Source organism: Mytilus edulis, chromosome 9, assembly GCF_963676685.1.
Source record: "Mytilus edulis chromosome 9, xbMytEdul2.2, whole genome shotgun sequence".
NCBI lineage: Eukaryota > Metazoa > Mollusca > Bivalvia > Mytilida > Mytilidae > Mytilus > Mytilus edulis.
In genome coordinates this window covers 84,963,163-84,986,673 of record NC_092352.1, presented here as the reverse complement: position 1 = coordinate 84,986,673, position 23,511 = coordinate 84,963,163, and the positions used below count along the sequence as shown (strand labels likewise).

Genomic DNA, 23,511 nt, shown 5'->3' with positions numbered 1-23,511 from the left:
TTTAGTAATTTGCAAATAGACTATTTATATAGATTAGACCGTTGGTTTTCCCGTTTGAATGGTTTTACACTAGTAATTTTGGGGCCCTTTATAGCTTGTTGTTCGGTGTGAGCCAAGGCTCCGTGTTGAAGGCCGTACTTTAACCTATAATGGTTTACTTTTTAAATTGTTATTTGTATGGAGAGTTGTCTCATTGGCACTCACACCACATCTTCCTATATCTATTTGTTAATAACAAATCAAGTTATGCGTCATCAAAATCAATCTGATGGATTTGTACATTTTTTGTAACCGTATTATCAGTATACCTTGTGCAGGTAGGTTTGATATATATATATATATATTGTGCTTTTCATATGTGTATTTATGCTCTATAACAAATTATAATTTGAAATATTATTGTTTTTTAAATCAAATTTGTATCAATCTGGTTGTATAACCTGTAAACATAAATGTTTATATTGTACCGTGTGATCCGCATGACAATTTAATTACAATGATGTAAATGGTCGCAAATATCAGTTTATCTGACTCCGCTACGCGTGACTAGTACAGTTGAATTGTGACCGTCAAATTGCGAATTGATGGTGGTAACTCTACCACTACATTACTGTTATTATTAATTCTTAGATGACAGAAACATATCCACAACAGGATTGTTTAAATAATTTTTCTTCCTATATTTAATGTGCCTAAAAATATATATCACATGTAACATAGCTTAAGGATGTACTTAGGTGATCTAAGGTAAAATGAAATAAATCAAGAATTCAAAAATGATATTTTAAGCTGAAAGAGTATAAGTTAAGGAACAAAATATGTTAAAAATAGTGATAGGTCATGGAGCTCCTTTACGAGATATTTGAATTATAAATATGGCGGGAAAAGACTGACTCTAACTTTTACCTTATATTTGCATTGGTATTATTTGGGTATCAAATCAAAAGAAAGAAAATCATTGCATTGTACTAACATTTTTATATATGGTAGTCAGAAAACTAGGTTAAAGAACAAAAAGATAAGTATGGTCTTATATCATGTATATACACAATCCTCGTTTAAAATTATTGTGTGGACAAAATACACTTCTGGCGTATTAAAATTTTGAACTTGTTGCCTTTTGTTGGCTGTTGTTCGTGTGATTCTTTGTCAATTGTGTCTCCAATTTATTTATATTGTAGTCCTGTGTTGTCATTTTGATGTTATATTTCACATGGCCATAAAAGTGCGAGGTTTGGCATGCCACAAAACCAGGTTCAACCCACCATTTTTTCCTTTAAAAATGCCCTGTACCAAGTCAGGAATATGGTCATTGTTATATTATAGTTCGTTTCTGTGTGTATTACATTATAACGTTGTGTCGTTTGTTTTCTCTTATTTTTGAGTGTAAATTCACATTGCGATAAGACGTGTCACGGTACTTGTCTATCCCAAATTCATGTATTTGGTTTTGATGTTATATATATTATTCTCGTGGGATTTTGTCTATGTGTGTTACATTTTAGTGTTATGTCGTTGTTCTCCTCTTATATTTAATGCGTTTCCCTCGGATTTAGTTTGTTATCCCGATTTTGTTTTTTGTCCATGGATTTATGAGTTTTGAACAGCGGTATACTACTGTTGCCTTTAATTATCTTATTATTTTAGTTCAATTTCGCCAACGTTGAGCTCGGATATGAATATTTCATTCAAAAGTGATATTGAGTCGTCATCTGATTTCTCATCGTTTTCTGTGGATAAAGAAAGAGAAGTAGAAGTACTCCATATGAAAATAAATATAGATGCAAAGAATCACGAAAGAGAAAGGGAAAGCATACACAGGGGAAAAGATGGACAAATAGAAAAACTTTAATCGGAAAACAATGATTTAAAAGAAGAGATGGAAAGCATTACCGATAAAATTAAACAGTTAGATTTGGCTAACAGCAGAAAAGATCAAGAGATTGAGGACAGTAAATTGCGTGAAAAAGAATTAAAGAAGGACATTCAAAGACTAGAAAAAGAGTCCATCGTTCAAAAAGTACAGAAAAAAGAAATAAAACGTCTAAAGGATGAACTAACGCAAGTTCGACTTGACCTGCAGCAAATGAAATTGGAAAAAGACGAATTACAAGTTCTGCTTAAAACACACATTGAAGAGCAAAAAACTCGCGACAATGAAATGATGGAGAGCTTGAAAATGCAACAAAGGGAAGAACTAAAAGATATTCGAAAAGGAATTTAAGGAACTAAGAGAAGGTCTGGTCAATGAGGTCGTTGCTGGGGTAACAGCTGCAGTCATAAATCCTGGAAGTGACATTACACCGAAATCAAAAATGGAGACAGTTTGCAAGACCACATTATTCGATCCTAAAATTTAAGATGAAACAGCATTCAAACAACAATGTTCAATGATATGTTTAAAAGCTTTCTTATACATGTTATATTTCATACTTTAAAAAAAATACCTCGCCCGAAAAAATATTACAATACGATAGAACAGTATTTAAACAAAAACATAAACAGAAATGTTTTTGAATTTGCTTAAATTGCATATCTGTATTCACTTATAGTATGGACATTTTTCCTTCAAACTGTCATTGGTTTAAAATATAAACAATCAATGTTATATTTTAAACAATCACCTTACCATCATTCAATTGCCACTTTATCTTTCATGTATTTTTAACACGGTGAATAAATATGTAAAACATTGATTGAATAACAACTTTTCATCTAAATGTATGAAATTGTAAAATTTAGCAGCTTTCACAGGAGAAGGTTTTTACAGCATTTACTTCCACCATTATGTTCATAAAAAATGCCTGTACTAAATAAGAAATATAACAGCTGTTTTCCAATCGCTTGATGTGTTAAAGATTTTTTATTTTGCCATTTGATAAGAGACTCTACGATTTGAATTTTCCTCGTAGTCAGCATTTTTTGTTATCTTTATTTTTTAAATATTCTTTATGGTTTCCCTATAAACAATGTATAATTGTGTAATCATGTCTAATAGTTACATTTAATGAAACCGTTAAATTATAATTATGCTATAAGTAATTATTTCATATTATTTCCCAAAGTTCCATTGAAGTTACTAGACCGAACAGGTCCACAAATGTACACTTACAAACTGAAGCGATTTTTTTTTTAAATAACCTTCCACAAATCAATACTAGTATAGGATGGTACAGTCCTTGGATGGTGTAAACTTTCCTCTAATACCATACACCATTACACCATTCAACATACGCATTACACCATACCCAATAACACCATACACCCTGTGTCATTAAACCATACACGTTACAATTTTGCACCATACTGCTTGCTCATTCTGTCTACACCATCAGAAATGACCCATAATGCAATTTAATTTCAATGAAAGCTGGCAGCTACAAAATTATTCATTTATTTAAAAAAACGAATTTTGAACAAAATATTGTAAATCAGTGTATAAAATTAAAAATTAGTTCTTAACAATATTTTGCATTGTTTGAACTTTAATAACTACACTTTATATACACGTTACTCAATCGCACCATTCCTCATACACAATTACACCATCATAACACAATGAATCTTCTACCATTGCACCATATGTCAATCTCTATTTCACCATACACGTTGATTTGCAAGTTTACACCATCCAACGGCTGTATAAAAAAGACACTTTTATCCCTTGAAATTAATACAGAATATCAAAAATAATAAAATAAGACTATTTATTTAGACCTAAACGATTCATTCGTCTGGCACATCTATTTGAATGCTACCCTTCCTTAGCACCTGAGATCACCGCTAGGTTTTGGTGGAGTTCGTGTTGATTATTCTTTAGTTTTCTATGTTGTGTCATGTGTACTATTGTTCGTCTGTTTGTCTTTTTCATTTTTAGCCATGACGTTGTCAGTTTATTTTAGATTTATGAGTTTGACTGTACCTTTGGTATCTTTCGTCCCTCTTTTGCAAATTTTAACAGACATTTAAATTTGTTGTATTTTTAGGGATAAACCACAAACGTTTCTTTGATTTGAACAAGTACCAATATATTACTAAAAAATTAAGTGTTTTGAAATTGAATTGTAAAATCAAGTTTTATTGTGTGCTTGTCAATTGTTCTCAATTGAAAGTGAAATATAATTTATTTAAACAATATCTTATGTTAAATAATTGTTAAAATCCAAAATTATTTCATAACAAAAATTAAAAGATTAAAAGTAATTAATTTATTTGATAACAATTATTTCATTCGTATGTATTTGATATATCCGTTAGTTCTTTATTGGCAATGAAAATATATCTCTTATTACAGCGTCAATTTCGGAATTGGCACATAGACTTTTATATAAAAAGAAAGTATTATCAAATAACAAATCAAGTTACACCTCGTTCTAATCAATCAAGTGATATAATAATCGTATCGTCAGTATACCTTGGGAAGGTAGGTTATACATATTTTATCAACGTTGAGAACATGAATATAAATGTATCTTTTTTTCTGAAAAATCTGATTTAGAACACATATTTTGTAAACAAATTAAAATTTTTAGAATCAGGTTATAAAACCTTTAAATATTAATGGATAACGTTGTGTTGTGTGATCCGTTTTGTAATTCCATCACATTGATTTACGCCGGGCGCACATAATTGTTGGATTTTGTTTTACATTGATATTGTAGCATATAGATAAGATTAATTGAAATAAAGCATTTGTTGAAGTTGAGACAACATCTGTATATTTCCTTTTATAGGGTCTCAAATTTTTTTAGACACATCGATAATTAAATTATGATCATTTGTCTATTTTTGTAACATTCTTCTTTATTTTTTTTCAACACTCTTTAATAAATTTAAACTCAAAATCTGAACTAGTTTTTTTTCTTTAAATATTCAAATAGTAAAAAAAGTCTACAATTATTCGTTTTACTGACTCTGATGCTTGTCCTTAGTAAAGCTGCATTTGCGATAGTTAAATTTTCAATTGATGCCAACAACTTTTTAACTGATGTCATGACAATACTGTTATTCCTTAATTCTAAAAGGAGAAAGAAAACCCAATATCCGGGTTTTTGAAAAGGTTTTGAACATTTCTTTTCTTTTCTTTATTTTCTTTTCCGTTACAATATATGGCTTATTTTTACGTTGGGTAGTATGACTCGCTGAAATTTGGATTACTGTTTGAAAGGACATCGTCAATAATTTCAAACGTGAGATTACTGAATTACAATATTTAATTTCGTTTTACTTTTGTTTAGGGTTTGCTTTGAATTTGTGATTTTATACCGACTGTCTAAATGTCTAGCATAAATTTGGCGTCGGTGTGTTTTTTGGCATTTTTCATGAATTGCAGTGCAAAATTTTGTTAATGTGTGAAAAAAAGACAATGTTATTACCTACGATTGAAATTTGTGTATAAGAAATTATTTTTTTTATCAGGAGGTAAGGTCGATTTTTCAATTGATCATGTTAAAAAGAAGTGCAATATCGTATGAACTTTATGCGCCAAAACCGGTAATAGTGGCCGTCTTCACCTTGTAGTGAGATAAGTGTGGTTTTTTTTTTGCTGTGTGCTGAAGACCTGATGGTGATTTTTCTTTTTTCTCTTTATATTTTTTTCCGTGCATGTGCTGTTTTGGTGTCAAGAATGGGTACCCAATATCCTTTTTAGAGTTTTAAAACAATCAAAACTCTTTTTTTTGCTACATGTAATTGCAGTTTGAAGATATTAAAGTAGATCTTTAGAATATTAGTGACGCATGTGATTAAACTGATGGTTCAAAAGAAAATGCATTTTTATCATTTTTGTTTCTAGATGAATCACGCTATTTCTTTATCAAGATCTGAAAAAAAGACATTTCTTTCTTTTAATACACTATACTTTTTACTCATTTATGCTCTGATGTTCATATAGATTAAAAGCATAAAAGAGTAAAATTTATCAAATTGATGTCACCATTCCGTCCTATTATCATATACCTTGACATCACCAAATTGGGAAATTTACTTGCCATGCTAACACAATGAGCATCATGCTTAGCAGGATCTGCTTTCTCTTCAAGAGATCGCAATAAGGTTTTGGTTTGTTTGTTTTGCTCAGTGTTTAGTGATTTATGTACAGTTTAAAGACTGGATTTGTTTGTTTTTTGTCATGGTGGTATCAGATTTTGTTTTACTTGTAATATTTGAGTGATTATTTGGTATTATCTAATGTTGTTATGTATTTGTTAATCAAGCAAAGAGCTAGTTCTTTTGATTTTATAAATCATAAACTTTCTTTACGGCTATTAAATTACTACTTCCGGGTCGACGAAACAGTTATAGAATTTACAATAACTATTGAATACACAACAAAGCCAAGGTGTGATTTAATTACAAACATCGAATAATTTGAATTAAACAGCTACCTTCAAAAATAGTTATTAGTAAAATTCTCCATATTGATATATTATATTACTTTGTTCTGGTGAAAGGAATCGTGAACGCTTGTAAAAACATTGTTCATAATAACAATTATCTTGTGTGAAATCTTTTGATTGTGGAAATCCTGAGTTATGATTATTTGGGACCAAATGCACATTTGAAAAATGTATTTAGAATTAATGCCAATTTGATTTATAGTATTTTTTTCTCGATTTGCTCGCTCCAATATTGTGGAAACTAACCTAAGGAATACGGCCATACCGTTATGATCTTCTGAATAAGCACTCAATGTCAAAGAGGGACGAAAGATACCATAGGGAGAGTCAAACTCATAGATCGTAAATAAACTGACAACGTCATGGCTAAAAATAAAAAGACAAACAGAAAAACAATAATACAAGACACAACATAGAAAATTAAAAACTAAGCAACACGAATTCAACCACAATCTGGGGTTGATCTGAGGTGCTTCGGAAGGGTAGGCAGATTCGGCCACCAATGTGGCATCCGTCGTGTTGCTCATGTTATTAGAAACCCAGTAAATAGTCTAATTCGGTAGGTCATATTCGTGGTGAAAGGGAAGTGGATTGTAGTTTCGACATTAAAAACATATCCGATATCATCTGTGAAACTATTACTAGTATTCCATATCGGTCAATAAACTCATGATGGGGTCCGTAACATTTATGAAGGGAAATACAAGCCCGGGTATATCGTATAAATTTGGAAATATACACTACGTATGCAGGCGCTGGTCGAATGTTGCTACATAAAATTAAGTTTTGATATACCAATTCTTAAAAAAAGGATATTATTACAGCCAGTCATATGTTTTTATCTGTAAAAGGTTTGCAGTAAGTTGTGATACAAAATTCCTGACAAAATCAATCAGTGAAAAATATTTCATTTAAATTTAAAGCGCTACTTCAAACAGAGGAATAACGGACAAGTTTGGCAATAAACATAACACCAGAATGTACTAAACAACACAACCCGCTCAAAAATATCATAAAGTATCAATAAGGAACGATTAATCGTATGTTATGTCGTAATTAACATTTTTCGAATGACTATGTAATTCAAAACGAAGAAATCTGATTTACAAGATTACTCGTATATATTGTAGTGTCGAGAGTAGCAAAGAAATAACTGTCGAGAATTGGTATCAATAATAAACCAATATCTCTATTCTTGTTGATGCTTTATACCAAACTTGAATAGAAATTGTTAAATGGTAGCAAAACAAATAGTTAAAAAGACAGAAAGAATAGCATGGGTTTATATACAAAATCCTCAATCTCCTATTTCATTTAACCTTATTATCTTATTATTTAGTTCAAGTGTGCCAATGTTGAGCTAGGCAATGGATATTGAATCCAAAAAGGATATAGAATCGTCATCTGATTTCTGGTCATCTGCTGTGGATAACGACAGAGAAGTGGAATTTCTTCGTATGAAATTAGATATAGATGCAAAAAATCATGAAAGAGAAAGGGAAAGCATACGTAGAGAGAAAGGTGGACAAATAGAAAAACTTAAGTTGGAAAACGATGATTTAAAAGAAGAGATGGGAAGCATAACCGATAAAATCAAACAGTTAGATTTGGCGAACAGTAGAAAAGATAAAGAGATTGAAGACAACAAATTTCGTGAAAAAGAACTAGAGAAGGAAATTCAAAGATTAGAAAAAGAGTCCATCATACAAGAAGTACAGAAAAAAGAAATCAAACGTCTAAAGGATGAGTTAACGCAAGTTCGTCTTGACCTGCAGCAAATGAAATTGGAGAAGGACGAAGTACAAGTTTTGCTTAAAAAACATATTGAAGAGCAAAAGACTCGTGACAGTAAAATGATGGAGAGCTTAAAAATGCAACAAAAGAAAGAAATAAAAGATTTCCGAAAAGGTTTTGAAAATGAGTTTAAGGAACTTCGAAAAGGTTTGGTCAATGAAGTAGTTGCTGGAGTTACAGCTGTTATAACAAATCCTGGAAGTGACAGCAGACCGAATTCCAAACAGAATACAGTTTGCAAGACCACATTATTCGATCCAAAAATTTAAGACTAACACGTAACAGCATTCAAACAACAATGTTAAAAACATGTTTAAAAGCTTTCTTATATTTCATAATTTTAAAATTACTTTGCCCAAAAGAATATTATATTAAGAGGAAAAGTATTTAAACAGACACATAGATAAAATGTTTTTGAATTTGCTTTCATTGCATATCTGTATTACCTTATATCATGGACGTATTTTCCTTCAAATTGTCATTGATTTAGAATATGTAAAATCAAGGTTATATTTTAAACAATCACCTTTCCACTTAATCTATCATATAGTTTTAACACGGTGAATAAATATGTAAAGCATCGATTGTATAACAATTTTTCAAGTAAATATTTGAAATATAAAAATAAAGCAGCTTTCATAAAAGATGGTTTTTACTGCATTTACTTCCAACATTATGTACATGAAAATAATGCCAGTACTAAATCAGGAATTAACTATATCGAAAAAGTCCACAAATGAACATTCACAAACTGAAGCGAACAATTTTAAAATATTCTTCCACAAATTAATACTGATATTAAGGGACAGTCCTTGGGTGGTGTAAACCTTCCTCTATTGCCATTCGCCATTACACCTTACACCCTGTCCCAATACACCATACACGTTACACCTAATTTATACATTATATTTCCACCATCCGAAATTACCCATAATGCAATTTAATTTCAAAGAATTCTTGCAACTTCAAAATTATTTATTTGAAAAAAAAACGAATTTTGATCACAATATTGTAAATCAATGTATAAAATTAAAAATCATAGGTCTAAACTTTGACAACCACACTTTATATACACCATACACAGTTACACCATTCCTCACAAACCATTACAACATTCCCCTTACAACATACATCATAGCACTATACACCTTCTACCATTGCACCATATGCCATACACCATTACACAATACACGTTTTGTGGATGAATAAAACAGACATTTTAATACCTTGAAATATATACAGATAATAAAAAATAATGAAATAACACTATTAAGATGTAAACCAATTTATAAAGCTTGCACATGTATTTGAATGTTATGTTGCACATTTTAACAGGCATTTTGTTGTTTTTAGAGATAAACCACAAAAGTGTCTTCGATTTGAACTAGGACCAATAGAGTACATAGTATCAGTCCCAGATTTTAGATATTTCCAATGACATCGAGATTCGTCAGAAGCCTTACTTTGACAAACAAAATAAGAAATTATATAGTTTTACAGTTTTTCACAAAATGTCTAAAATTATTGGCACATGAATGCTCTTGGTAATGCTATAGTTCATTTCTCACCACGAAAACACTGTGTTTGAAAGTATAATTGTAAGTAAAATTTACCATCATTACATGCGTATGACGTCACATCACATGTCAGAGAGACCGTATGAAACAAATGAATGTTAACCTCAATTTTGGAAGATAGTAATTATAGTACATTAGCTACTTTCCCCCGACATTTATAAGTAAAAACAATTACAGCTTGTCGACTCACAGTCAAAATGATGTATATCGGTAGGGTGACATGTATTCTTGCTGACAGTTACCCTTACTGTGGAACCAGAACGTTAAACATCCTACTAAAAGTATTCATATTTAAAAGATATCAATATGGATTCTATCTTACATTAAGTGTTTCGAAATTGCTGAAAACTAAATAAGAATAATTTGTAAAAAATAAATTAAAATGTGTGCTTGTCAATTATTCAAAATTTAACAATGGTGTCCTTCAATGAATCTATATGTCAATCGCAATTTGATTTTATATTTACGATTCTTTAACACAAGCTGTCTTCCTTTGTCAATTAAAGACTGATTTTACCGAGAATTTAATGGGCTGCTACCCATGCAAATCATGATACGTTTAAAGTGAAATATAGGCTGTATAGCCTATACATGCAATACATTAGGTACAATATCTGTAGAAATCAAACGATTTTAACATAACAAAAGATTAATAGTAATTAAAATATTGGATTACAATCATTACGCTCGTATGAATTTGATATATCCGTTAACTCTTCATTGTCAATGAAAATGTATGTCCTTCTCGTATCTCTTATTACAGCGTCAATTTCGGTATTGGCACATAGACTTTAATATAAATCGAAAATATTATCGAATAACAAATCAAGGTATGCCTCATTATAATCAATCAAATGACATAATAATTGTATCGTGAGTATACCTTGTGAAGGTAGGTTGGATATATCTCTTGTGCTTTACATATTTTTGAAATGTTGAGAATATAAATGTAAGTGTATCTTTTGTCTGTAAAATCTAATGTAGAATAATATTTTTTAAACTAAATTAAATATTTTAGAATCTAGTTATATAACTTTTAAAGATGAATGTATAATTTTTTATCGTGTTATCCATATTGTTATTCCATCACATTGATTACACCAGGACATTCTGATTTTGCTTTACATTTTTATTGAATTATATGAATACGAATAATATAAATACAGCGTTTGTTTAGTTAGATAGTACTTTGCCATTGTACGGTCTAAGTTTAGAAAAATCTGTATACTTTCCTTTTATAAGTTATCTAAGTTGGTTTAGTACATAACTAAACGACACATCGATAAAATTATGATCATTTGTCAATTTTTGTAACATTCTCTTTTATTTTTTCAACCCTCTTCAATCAATTAAAACTAATGATTTAAAATAGGTATTCTTTTTTTCTTCAAATATTCAAATAGTGAAAGAGTTTTTAAATATATGTTTAACTGAATTTAGTTGATCCTCATCCTAAGTAAAGCTGCATTTGTGACCGTCAAATTGTCAAGTGATGACAGCAACTCTTTAACCAATGTCATGCCAGAACTGTTATTGTTTAATTCTAAAAGTTGAAAGAAAATCCCAATATCCGGGTTTTTAAAATAGTTTTAACATTTCTTTTCTTTATTTTATTTTCCTTCAAAAGATATCGCTTATCAGAAGAAATCATATATACTTGTGTATTCATTTTATGGATGTGACATTTTATGGAACTCTTTCACATTGGCTAGTATGACTCGCTGAAATGTGGATTTCTAATCGAAGGGACATCGTCAATAATTTCAAACATGATATAACAGAATTACAATGTTTAATTTCGTTTTCTTCCTTTTGTGTAGAGTTCGTTTGCAATTAATGATATTAATATCGACTGTTTGTTGAAATATGAAAACAAAACACCCGATAAATATGTTGTAAATCAAAATGTCTAGTATGGGAGCGTCTTCGGTGTACTTTTTTGGCATCCTTATTGAATTTCACAGTGCAAACTGTTTTAAGAATGTTATGCTCCAAAACTGGTTCCAGGGGACTTCTTCAACTTGTAGTGAGATAAGTGGGTTTTTTTTGCTCTGTGCTGAAGGCCTCATGGTGATATTTCTTTTTCCTCTTTATATCTTTTGCCGTGCATGCACTGTTTTTGTGTCATAAATTGGTATCCAATATCCTTTCTAGAGTTTAAAAACAATCAAATCTTTTTTTCGTATTTTTACTACATGTAATTGCAGTGATTGGTTCAAAGATTTAAAAGCATATCTTTAAAATATTAGGGATTCATGTGATTTAACTGCTTGTTGATAACAAAATGCATTTTTATCATTTTTTTAATAGATGAATCAAGCTATTTCTTTATCAAGATCTGCAAAAAATGACATTCCTTCCTTTTAATACACTATACTTTTAAAACATTTATGCTCTGCAGTTCACACAGATCAAAAGCATAATTAGTTATCAAAGGTACCAGGATTATAATTAAGTACGCCAGACGCGCGTTTCGTCTACATAAGACTCATCAGTAACGCTCATATCAAAATATTTATAAAACCAAATAAGTACAAAAAAACTTGTGCTAAATACGGCTAAGATAATCTATGCCTGGGATAAGCAAATCCTTAGTTTTTCGAAAAATTCAAAGTTTTGTAAACAGGAAATTTATAAAAATGACCACAAAATTTTGATAATCGTGTCATTACCGAAGTGTTGACTACTGTAAAAGACTAAAAATTATCCAATTGATGTCACTATCCAGTCCTCTTATAATCAAATAGGGAAATTTACTTGCCAAGGGGCAGAATCTGTTTTCTCTTCAAGAGATCACACTGAGGTTTTGGTGTGTGTGGTTTTTTTGTTGTTGCTATTTCTTTAGTGATCTATGTACAACTTTAAAGTCTGGCTTTGTTTGTTTGTTTTGTCATGGTGCCGTCGTTGTTTGTTCTACTTGTGATATTTTAGTGATTCTTTGGTATTTCAGATATATATTAGTATTTTTTAATCATGCAAAGAGCTAATTCTTTTGATTTTAAATATCATAAACTTTCTTTACGGCTATTAAATTACTACTTCCTGGTCGACGAAAAAATTAAAGAGTTAACAATAACTATTGAATAAACAACAAAGCCAAAGTGCGCTTTAAATTTCAGACATAGATTAATCTGAATTAAACAGTTTGCTATACAAATATAGTTTTGAACAAAATTCTCTACATTCTATTACTTTGTTCTGGTGAAAAGAGTCGTGACCATTTGCAAATTACATACGTTCATAATAACATGAATCTTGTGCGAAATCTATTAATAGTGGAAATTCGGTTATGTCATTGGGGTCAAATACTAATTTGAAAAATATATTGTTATACTAAGGCCAATTTAATACTTAACTTTTTTTTCGATTTGCTCGCTCCATTATTGTAGAAACTAACCTAAAAAATATATCCATACCGTTATGACTTTCTGAATTAGCAATCAATTTCAATTTAGGCGACAGTAGTCTACAAATTTCCAACTGCCGTAAAACAATTTATAGAGACAAATTAATTAGCAAACAAAAACTGAGCGTATAAAATAATGAAGAATGAAAAACAACAAGTTTAATAATTTATTACGTCCGAAGCACTTTTCTGGATTTACCTCCATCAGGAACGCTAATAGCCAAACATTTGAAATCCGAAGATGATATAGCGGGGGCGTCGACAGGGTAAGTGCAGGTTGAAGAGATCTCGCAGTTACAGAAAGCTATCTAAATTAACTATCAAACAAATGGGAGGTTTGTCTAGCTAAAAAAACAGGTTTAATCCCACCCTTACTTTGGACAATGTCTGAACCAAGTCAAGAATATGATAGTTGTTTTTCATTCGTTTCATTGGTTGATAGAGTCTAACTTTTTTTTTAGTCAGTTTTAATTAACTTACAATTTTCCTTGGATTTCGGTGTTTTAGTTAATACATTTTTTTCATGCCATGGTTCGTTTTGAACATAAACCTTATTCTGACTACAATGTCAATAAGTACATTTCCAACAGGTTAAACATAAAGACGTCATCAACAGTCTGATAACCTTGTGCACTGCAAGAATTTAAATATCGAGTGGATGTATGATCATAAGTGTTGTTAAGAATTTAAAATAAAATCATAGTTATGTCCAATAAACATGATAAACGTAGACTTCATTTAAGATATTGCCGCAATACTTAAGTGACAACTTTGTCAGAATTACCTTATTGGAAGGAACAATAAGTTTTTCCTTAATTTACGAGCACAATTAATATGCTAATATGCTTGGTCTACATGGCATTTTGTTCTTCTTTCTTAAATATTTGTTTGTTTTTATAGTGATTAAGATTATAACACAAGGTTGACTGCTGCATGTGCTGTATCCCTAATTTTTTTAAAAAACATTTTTACCTATTATGTCTGTTTGTTTTATTCACACATCGTTGTCAATATAATGGAATTTGATGCTACTGTTATACAAGTGGAATGTTAAGCTAGCTTTTAAACGTGGTATAATTCACCATTTGTACATCAGAAAATGTCTTTCCAAGTTAGGAATATGACTGTTGTTATACATTATTTTTATGGGTTTTAGCTTTTGATTTGCCATTTGATTAGAGACTTTCCTTTTTAAATTTTCTTCGGGGTTCAGTATTTTTGTGAATTTACTTTTTTAATAACGTAGCATTATTAGAATTAGGATTTGATATACCATTTCCTATTACATGGATAATATTTCTACAAGTACAGCCAAACCTATGTTTTTATCTGTGAAAGGCTTGCAGTAATTTGTGATACGAAATTTTGGCTAAATTATTTATCCGTCAATCATTTTTCATTAAAATCTAAACGCTATTCAAACACAGTAATAACGATAGAGTTTGGTAATACATACAACACAAGGGGTACCAAAGAACACCACGACCTAAAAGAAGATCATAAATTAACGATAATTGTCGTCTGCAATGTCGTAGTAAAGATTTGTCGAAGGACCTTTTAATTCAAAACGTAGAAGTCTGATTTAGAAGATTGCTCGTGTAAATTGTAGTGTCGAGAGTGGAAAAAAAATAACTGTAACCAGAATCGTACGAAGTATCAAATAAACTCATCATAGATACCAGGATTAGAATTATGTATTTGCGCCAGACGTGCGTGTCATCTACAAAAGACTCATCAGTTACGCTCGAATATTAATATTTTTTTATTTAAAAGCCAAATAAAGTGCGAAAAGCACGTTACTCAATAAAAACATTCAAGCGTTGTGATCACTTATAAACCAATATGTTCATTCTTTTTGTATGATTTATAACAAACTGTAACAGAAAGTGTTTAATGTTAGCAAAACAATAGTTTAAAAGACAGAAAGATAAGTATGGATGCATTTACAAAATCCTCAACCTCATATATTTCATTTAACTTAATTATTTTATTATTTTAGTCTATCTTATTATTTTAGTTTAATTTTGCCAATGTTGAGCTCGGATATGGATATTTCATCCAAAAAGGATTTTGATTCGTCATCTGATTTCTGGTCGTCTACTGTGGATAAAGAAAGAGAGGTGGAAGTTCTACATATGAAAATAGATATAGATGCAAGGAATCATGAAAGAGAAAAGGAAAGCATACACAGAGAAAAAGATGGACAAATTGAAAAACTTAAATCGGAAAACGATCATTTGAAAGAAGAGATGGGAAGCATAACCGACAAAATCAAACAGTTAGATTTGGCTAACAGTAGAAAAGATAAAGAGATTGAGGAAAGTAAATTGCGTGAAAAAGAATTAAAGAAGGACATTCAAAGATTAGAAAAAGAGTCCATTTTACAAAAAGTACAGAAAAAAGAAATCAAACGTCTAAAGGATGAATTAGCGCAAGTTCGTCTTGACTTGCAGCAAATGAAATTGGAGAAGGACGAAGTACAAGTTCTGCTAAAAACACATATTGAAGAGCAAAAGACTCGCGACACTAAAATGATGGAGAGCTTAAAAATGCAACAAAGGGAAGAATTAAAAGATCTTAGAAAAGGTCTTGAAAGTGAATTCAAGGAACTTCGAAAAGGTTTGGTCAATGAGGTCGTTGCTGGGGTTGCAGCTGCAATCAAAAATCCTGAAAGTGACAACAGACCGAAATCAAAAATGCAGCAATGTAAGCCCACAGCATTTGATCCAAAAATTTAAAGATTAATAAGGAACACCATTCAAACAGCAATATTAAATGATATGTTTCAAGTTTTGATATATTTCATAAGCTAAATATCACTTACCCAAAAATATCTATTTAAAAAAGACATAACAGTTATTTTGTAATAAAAAAAAAATATAATATATTTTTGAATTTTCTTATATTTCCTATCTGTATTACAATTGTTTTAAGGACATATTTGCTTTCAATCCTGTCCTTGGTTTAAAACATGTATACAAAAGGTAACATTACAAAACCTTTCTGCTATTTGATTGCCGTTTCATCTAAATAAAGATTACAGATCAGACGACTATAATTGTATAGTAAAATATAAAACCGTGAACATGTGGAGCTAGTGAGATGAGAAATCTCGACCGTGTTGAATTGCAAGGATGACAACTGTCATTGTAAAATAAGAAGCACATTTTCAACATCAAATGAAGAGAAAGAATCTGCAAAGAAAGAAGATTGTAAGCGGTCATATGGAATGCCTCTCCTGTTGTGTATGAATCGTTCGATATTCATATACAGAACAAAGTAAAATTACAAAAAATACTGACTCCTAGGCAAATTCAAAAAGTTACTACCCTTATCCAATGACAAAATCAAAACCTCAAACAAAGCAAACGAATATATAACAAATGTCATATTCCTGGTACAGGCATTTTTTTATATAACATATGGTGATTTAATCCTGATTTTACAGCTAGCTGAACTTCTCAATTGTATGACAGTCGCATGAAATTCCACTATATTGACAACGATGTATGAACAAAACAAACAGACATCAACTTGAAGGTTGGTACCTATCAAAACGTTATAACCCGCTGCATTTTTTTGCGCCTGTCCTAAGTCAGGAATTTTATATTCAGTCGTTGTTCTGTTTCTCGTTTTTTTATATAGATTATACCGTTGGTTTTCTCGATTGAATGGTTTTACACTAGTCATTTATGTGACCCTTTATATCTTGCTGTTCGGTGTGAGCCAAGGCTCTCTGTCGAAGACCGTATTTAGACCTATAATGGTTTACTTTTACAAATTGTGACTTGGATGATAAGTTGTTTTATTAGCACTCATACCATATCTTCTTATATCTATTTTATAGGTATAATATAGTCACAACGTTGAAATTGAAAAAAGGAAACAACGGATAAATTAAATCCTATAACTATTTTAGTTTATATAAATACATCCCACTGTTGTATATGCGTATATAGACGCTCCATTGCCATGTGCCGTCAACGATTTATGACGTCGTGATTCAAGGAACTTAATGAAACACCAAAAAAAAATTGGATTAAAAACAAAATATGAAATGCAAAATGGCAATGCATAGTAAGCAATTTGAGATTTAATTTCAAGATGATGATTGGTTTTAGAGGTTGTAGATACAAAAGTGAAATATATCGTACCAAAGAAAAACCGACCGGACGAACAGACGGATTCCCATCAATATATATGTTCCGGACCATATGAGTATCTGGACCTTACGCGTATGGTCATGACCATATGGGTATACTCATATGGTCCGACCATACGCGTATGGTCGGACCATATGAGTATATACTCGTTTGGTTATAAACGGGCCGGACCATATGAGTATTTGGACCATATAGGTATTTTACAAATATGTACAAGAAACGTTGAAATTATACAATAAACTTTACCATAAAAAAACACAACCTTGGTAACATGACAATAGATTAATTTTATAATTCAAAGGGTACATGATTATACATAAACACTACATATTGAAGCCACAGTTACACGAGTTAGTTATCATCACTTATTGTGTTCTTGCAAATAGTTTTAGGATGGCATTTGCTACCACACGGTACCATTGCTTTTTTTCTGCATTTGCACGTTCTAGTGGTGCATAAACATTTGCAATTACACCGTTTGCTAGCAAGGGAAAAGCTAGCCTTCTTAGCAGCTGCGTGCAGAGATATTGAGGTTGTGGACCACTCTGATGTGTCTACGGTGTTATGCAGAAGTTCTAGATCACCAATATCATAATAAGATTGCAATATACCATATTGACAGGACAACTTAAATAAAGTTTGGTCTTTGCCGGTGACGTCATCTACTTTGCATAATAAACGTGGAAAATCACCAGACGCCCTATCAACTACCGGTATACGCACAGTAACAAAACAGCCTTTTACGATATGGGCATTCGATTTTGTCATCTTCTTATTGTACTTACGCATGGTGTTTTGAACAGAGTGTTTATAATTTTTCTCCACTATTTGCCTTATTTTGTCATGTGTTGAGTCGACACTTGTCAACGACAATGTTTCTGATACTGTATCAGTTTCTTCTGTCAAAAGATCATGCAGGATTATGCAATCAATATCTGCCTCTATATCAATCCGCCTACGTTTTGCAACAGAATCATGATCCGTCTGTGAGTCATTGTCCGTCTGTGAGTCTATGTCTGTATGTGCGTCATTATCCGTCTGTGAATCATTGTCTATCTGTGAGTCTATGTCTGTATGTGCGTCAATGTCGTGCTGTGAATCATTGTCCGTCTGTAGGTCTATGTCAGTCTGTGAGTCATTGTCCGTCTGTAAGTCTATGTCGGTCTGTGAGTCAATGTCGGTCTGTGAATCGTTGTCCGTCTGTGAGTCTATGTCGGTCTGTGAATCGTTGTCTGTCTGTGAGTCAATGTCGGTCTGTGAACCGTTGTCCGTCTGTGAGTCTATGTCTGTTGGTATATCCTCGCTTATAAACATTTCAATTGCTTCTTCGTTGATAAATTCGTCAGTTGCGTTAGTTCCTACAAATACCCCATCGTTTGCCTTTTGACCAAAGACCGCCTCATATGGGGTTACCTTTATACTTGAATGATGTTGCGTTTTCAAAGAGTACTGCACTTCGTACAAATGTTCAAGCCAGCCAGAACCAGGGTTTTCAGATCTTTTTGCGGCAAGTAATCTATGTAATGAATTATGCACTTGCTCTACAAGACCTTGAGTACGAGGATGTCTAGGCTTACCAGTTATAATCTTGACATTTCCTCCGCGCCAAATCTTTATTGTTTCTCTTATAATATCATTGCAGAATTCACGACCATTGTCATGTTGTAAAATGAACGGAAGGCCAATGACAGAAAATACGTGTACCTTTAGATTATGTGCAACTTCAATGGCGGATTTACGTTCTTGTGACCAGAAAAAGTTAAATTTGGAAAAGTGATCTATGTAATGTCCAATCCAGCAAAATGGACCGTCAGGATCTGCACGCTTATCAACTAAATCCAACTGACCCGTATGCAAAAATATGTTTGGATGAAATCGGTTTTAACGGTGCTATGTTATTTTAGGTTTCTTACACGCACATTTTACACATCCTTTAATAAATTCCTTACAAAGGCTTCTCGGGACGCCGTAAAAAGTATCCTCAACATCTTTGAATAGTTTGTGATAACCTGTATGAGACCGAGTTCCTTCGTGAACTAGTTTGAAAGTCTTGAACATATTTTCGACTGACACTACACGACGCCAGTGTGCAAGAAGGCCAGGTCTCTCACATTCCTGAGGGGAAAAACGAAAGAAAGGTATAAGAAATAAGCTAGTAAGAGTTACAGAATGAATAAAACGATCATTGTTGAAGGCCTAAAAATTGCTAACTTCAACGTCATGCGGTCTCTGGTGGAGAGCTGTGTCATTGACAGTCATACCACATGCATATTCTGATTTTTGGAATAACATTTTTAACTAAAAAACGTCTATTTATTTTACAACTATTAAAAACCATATATACCTTACATTTTCCAAAAATGTGGGGGAATAAATATATATTTGTGATCTAGTAATCAAAGATACCCCAGTCTAGAACAAAGTTGACAGAATTTTGACTTGTAATTTTTGTTTTTTTCTTTATTTATTCCCAAAAACTTTTTATCAAAAGATAATAATTTTTCCTAGCCCCAGATTAGATATTTGTTTTTTTTGAACTCTATATTTCATAATACTTGGTTTTTTTTTATAATACATTAACTTTGCCATTGCTACAAATGGGGTTATGGTATTGTGTCCTAATCTCCTTCTGAACCACTTATCATGATTTAAAAAACTTTCTATGTGTATCTCATATTTGGTTTTGCGTTAAAATACTTTATGGAATCTAAAGTAAATATCTCTTTTAAAGATAATGGAAAACCAATCTTCTCTGAAAGTTATTTGTGTTTATTTTTAGACAACGTAACAAATGCATACTCTTCTCGATTTTTATGAATTTTCTTATAATAAAAGTTGTAGGTACAATATCATTACTGCAATACAAAAATTGGAAACTAAGCGAAATTATTTATCCCACAATGCATGACAACATGTGTTGTATTCCAGGAAATATACGTGTTCTCGATTGTTCGTTAAGACGTAGTCGTTCTTCATGCATTGTTAATCTCAATCGACTTATGACGTTCGAACAGCGCTATATTACTGTTGCCTTATTTACACATTTATTGGATTTGCCAAAATCTGCAATTAGAAAAACGCGTCAAACTTAAACTAACAATTAAATTTTCGCGGACATAAGTATACTAATTTTTTTTATACCTGAAAAGGGTAGTATTTACGAACGGACTTTGCCATTTGATAAGAGACTTTTCGTTTTGAATATTCCTAGGTAGTTTTGTTAATTTACTTTTTACTGTTCCCATTGCTTAATATCGTTTGGTTTTGTCAGTTTGTTTAGACTTCCCCTTTTTGAGCCAGTTTTTGTGTAATACTTGTTTTTGTGTACTACTTGTTTTTGTGTAATATTTGTTTTTAAATATTACCTGTTAGAAATATGATCAAAATATCCTTACACTGTGAGAATATAGATAAAATTAAACATACATATATTTTGTATAGAAAATGTGACTTTTCAATGGAATGAAATCGATTAACATATTTAAAACGCAGCTATGTTTAAATTTATTTTTAAAGTATTAGTTTACATATGTGTCTGATAGTATGCAGTCATTATTATTCAGTTTTAATCTTTTTTTGCTATCAGACATTGTCAATCTAAATAATTTAAAAAAAAAAAAAACAGTCATACAGGTACCACTCATATATCTTTTGAAAATCCTGCTTTTGTTTTTAATTTTACGCTGAAAGCATTATAGTATAAAGATAATTCGCTTGAGAACAGAATATTAAAGACAGACAATACAAGGAAATCTTATATCGAGGGTGTATATATTTGAACATATTACAAGTATATGGCACTTGTTATTTACAGTCCGCTTCTATTAATGTTGGCATTTACTTTTGTTGTGTTTTTTGTGGTTCTTTTATTACATTATTTTCCTCAAATAGTTTATGTGTTGTTTTCCTCTAATCGTTGATGTGTTTCCCTCGGTTTTATTTTTTTTACCCGGATTTGTTTTTGCTTAATCGAATTATGACTATTGATTAGCGGTATACTATTGTTGCCTCTAGCAACTACTTGTATTAAACTGGGTATAGAAACATTATACATTGTCTGGGTTTTTTTTTGGTAAACTCAATCAATTCGATATATATTTGCCAATACTCCTCTGTACTCCTGTTTAAGTTATCAAGTCTTTATATAATACAAATCATGTTCTAGTTGTTCATAAGGCAAAAACAACTAAGTCTATATCTTGGTTTTTTTTCTGAATGACCTTTACATGTTGGAGCCGTTTTTGTCTAAAAAAAAACACCACAGGAGTATATGTTAATACCTTGCCTTTCACGCTGTGTTTACTTTTTTGTAAACCCCGAATTCTAGGCTAAAATCCTACTTTGGCCTTTGTGACGTCTTTGATCACTGATGAAACGCTCATCTGTCGTACAAAGGTTTCATATTGGTATCTATGATGAGTTTATTGGCTAACATATTGAACGTCTTTACTATGTTACAAGTTGGTGTGATCAAAACTTCATGTTTCACGTGATACCAAACTCCAAGATAAATTCAAAAAAAGGAAGTCACTAAAAACTAACAAAATACAACGTTGTACTTACTTAACCAACTAAATGATAGAAAACAGGTGCCATACTCCTCACTTGGTACATTTTGAGAAGAAAATTGGTGGTGAAAACTGGTACTGTAACACAATTAATTAGGACCTGACTAGAAAGCACATACCAGAAAGTATATTTTACACAAAATAATTTTGAAACATGTAGAATATTTATGAAATTTATGAAAACTGAATGACTGGTGATCATTGTAAAACACTTTTTGAATTATTCTTTCAAATAATAAAACAATTGCATGATAATTTAACAGGAGGGTACATTTTGCATGTTTGTCAAATCTAAAATACCTGTTTTTGTACATTCGATATTCCAGGAACCAGTTCTTCCTTATATGTCATAAGGTATGTTCATTTTTTTAACACAATACACCATTAAGTGTTGCTTTGACATGTAATGATGTGAATTTTATTTAAATTCAAAAAAAAAAAAGAGCTGTGCCTGCTTGTAATTGAGGAATTTAACATGAAAAGCTATCGGACAATGAATTGGTTGTGGACTTTATGTTATCATGCTTTTATTAGTTGAGGCATTTAAGGTGGTACCTAACACTACAGTGAGATAACTCTGTAAAATCAGCAGAATGTTTTAATGACGTTGTGTTCATAGGGGAATATCAAGCTTCTCAATGATCAAAATAAGTGTTTGTCAAACTGCTATATAAACAGTGTATTTTTTCTGATTAAACGGTTGGTTCAAATTTTTTTGAAATTTTTATATTTTGTCAAAGGGTCAAAGTAAATAATTTGTCAAAATATTAAGAAAATAATACGAGCCAAATTAAATTTAGTTAAAGTGTTAGGTACCACCTTAAGAAATGCAAACTGTTATGAAATTTCAAAATTTTGTTCAAATGAAGGAACGTAGCTGAGTTGTCTTTCTAAGACGCTTCTTATCAAATTGGACATGAAAGATAACAATTTGTGTCTTAAACGCAGTTGAAAAGGAGGCAACTTCTTATTATCAAAACTTAAAAACGTGTACTTAACGTGTATTTTACTATTACTTTATCCATTTGCTTAAATCAAAAACTTCAACGACTTTAATCAAAACTTTCCTAAGGTTAATGAACTATCAACTCTTATTTTAACCCAAATCAGACCTACATTTTAAATCGTTTTCTTCATAATGGACATACGCTATAAGCTTCAAGATAATCGATCCACAATTCGCATTGCAGTTATTTACTTAGACAAATTCGGTCACTCACTTGTAAAATCAAAAACAAGTAGTGCTCCGTGCGTATAATCGACGGCAATGCATACATATTTATCTTAAGTGAACAAAATCCAAAAAATCAGTAATGAATAAATATTTATTTTATTGCACATTTGATATCCTCAAATTCTTCTCATCGAGAAGAAACATTTATCGCTTTGCACAATAAATGTAAACTATTTAAAATTTATACTTCTTATTACATACACAGGATGACAGCCTGCATTGGCTTTAGTCCAAATACGAAATAGGCAGATTATTTTAACATATTATGTAACTATTTGAATAAGGAAAAAAGAGTAGATGTTTTCAATATTTTCAATAGCAAATAAAAACTACGAATTTAATGTTGATAATAAAAATGATTTTTTTATATA

At 31.2% G+C, this 23,511-nt stretch overlaps 1 protein-coding gene across 1 annotated transcript; it reads left to right on the top strand.

Annotated features, from left to right (window-relative positions):
- Window positions 1–294: 294 nt before the first annotated feature.
- Window positions 295–16,070, top strand: LOC139489229 (uncharacterized protein PF3D7_1120000-like). The gene is made up of 2 exons (XM_071275451.1): window positions 295–317; window positions 15,193–16,070. The coding sequence occupies exon 2, from the start codon at window positions 15,206–15,208 to the stop codon at window positions 15,911–15,913; it is 708 nt and encodes a 235-aa protein (XP_071131552.1). The 5' UTR covers window positions 295–317; window positions 15,193–15,205; the 3' UTR covers window positions 15,914–16,070.
- Window positions 16,071–23,511: the final 7,441 nt, after the last annotated feature.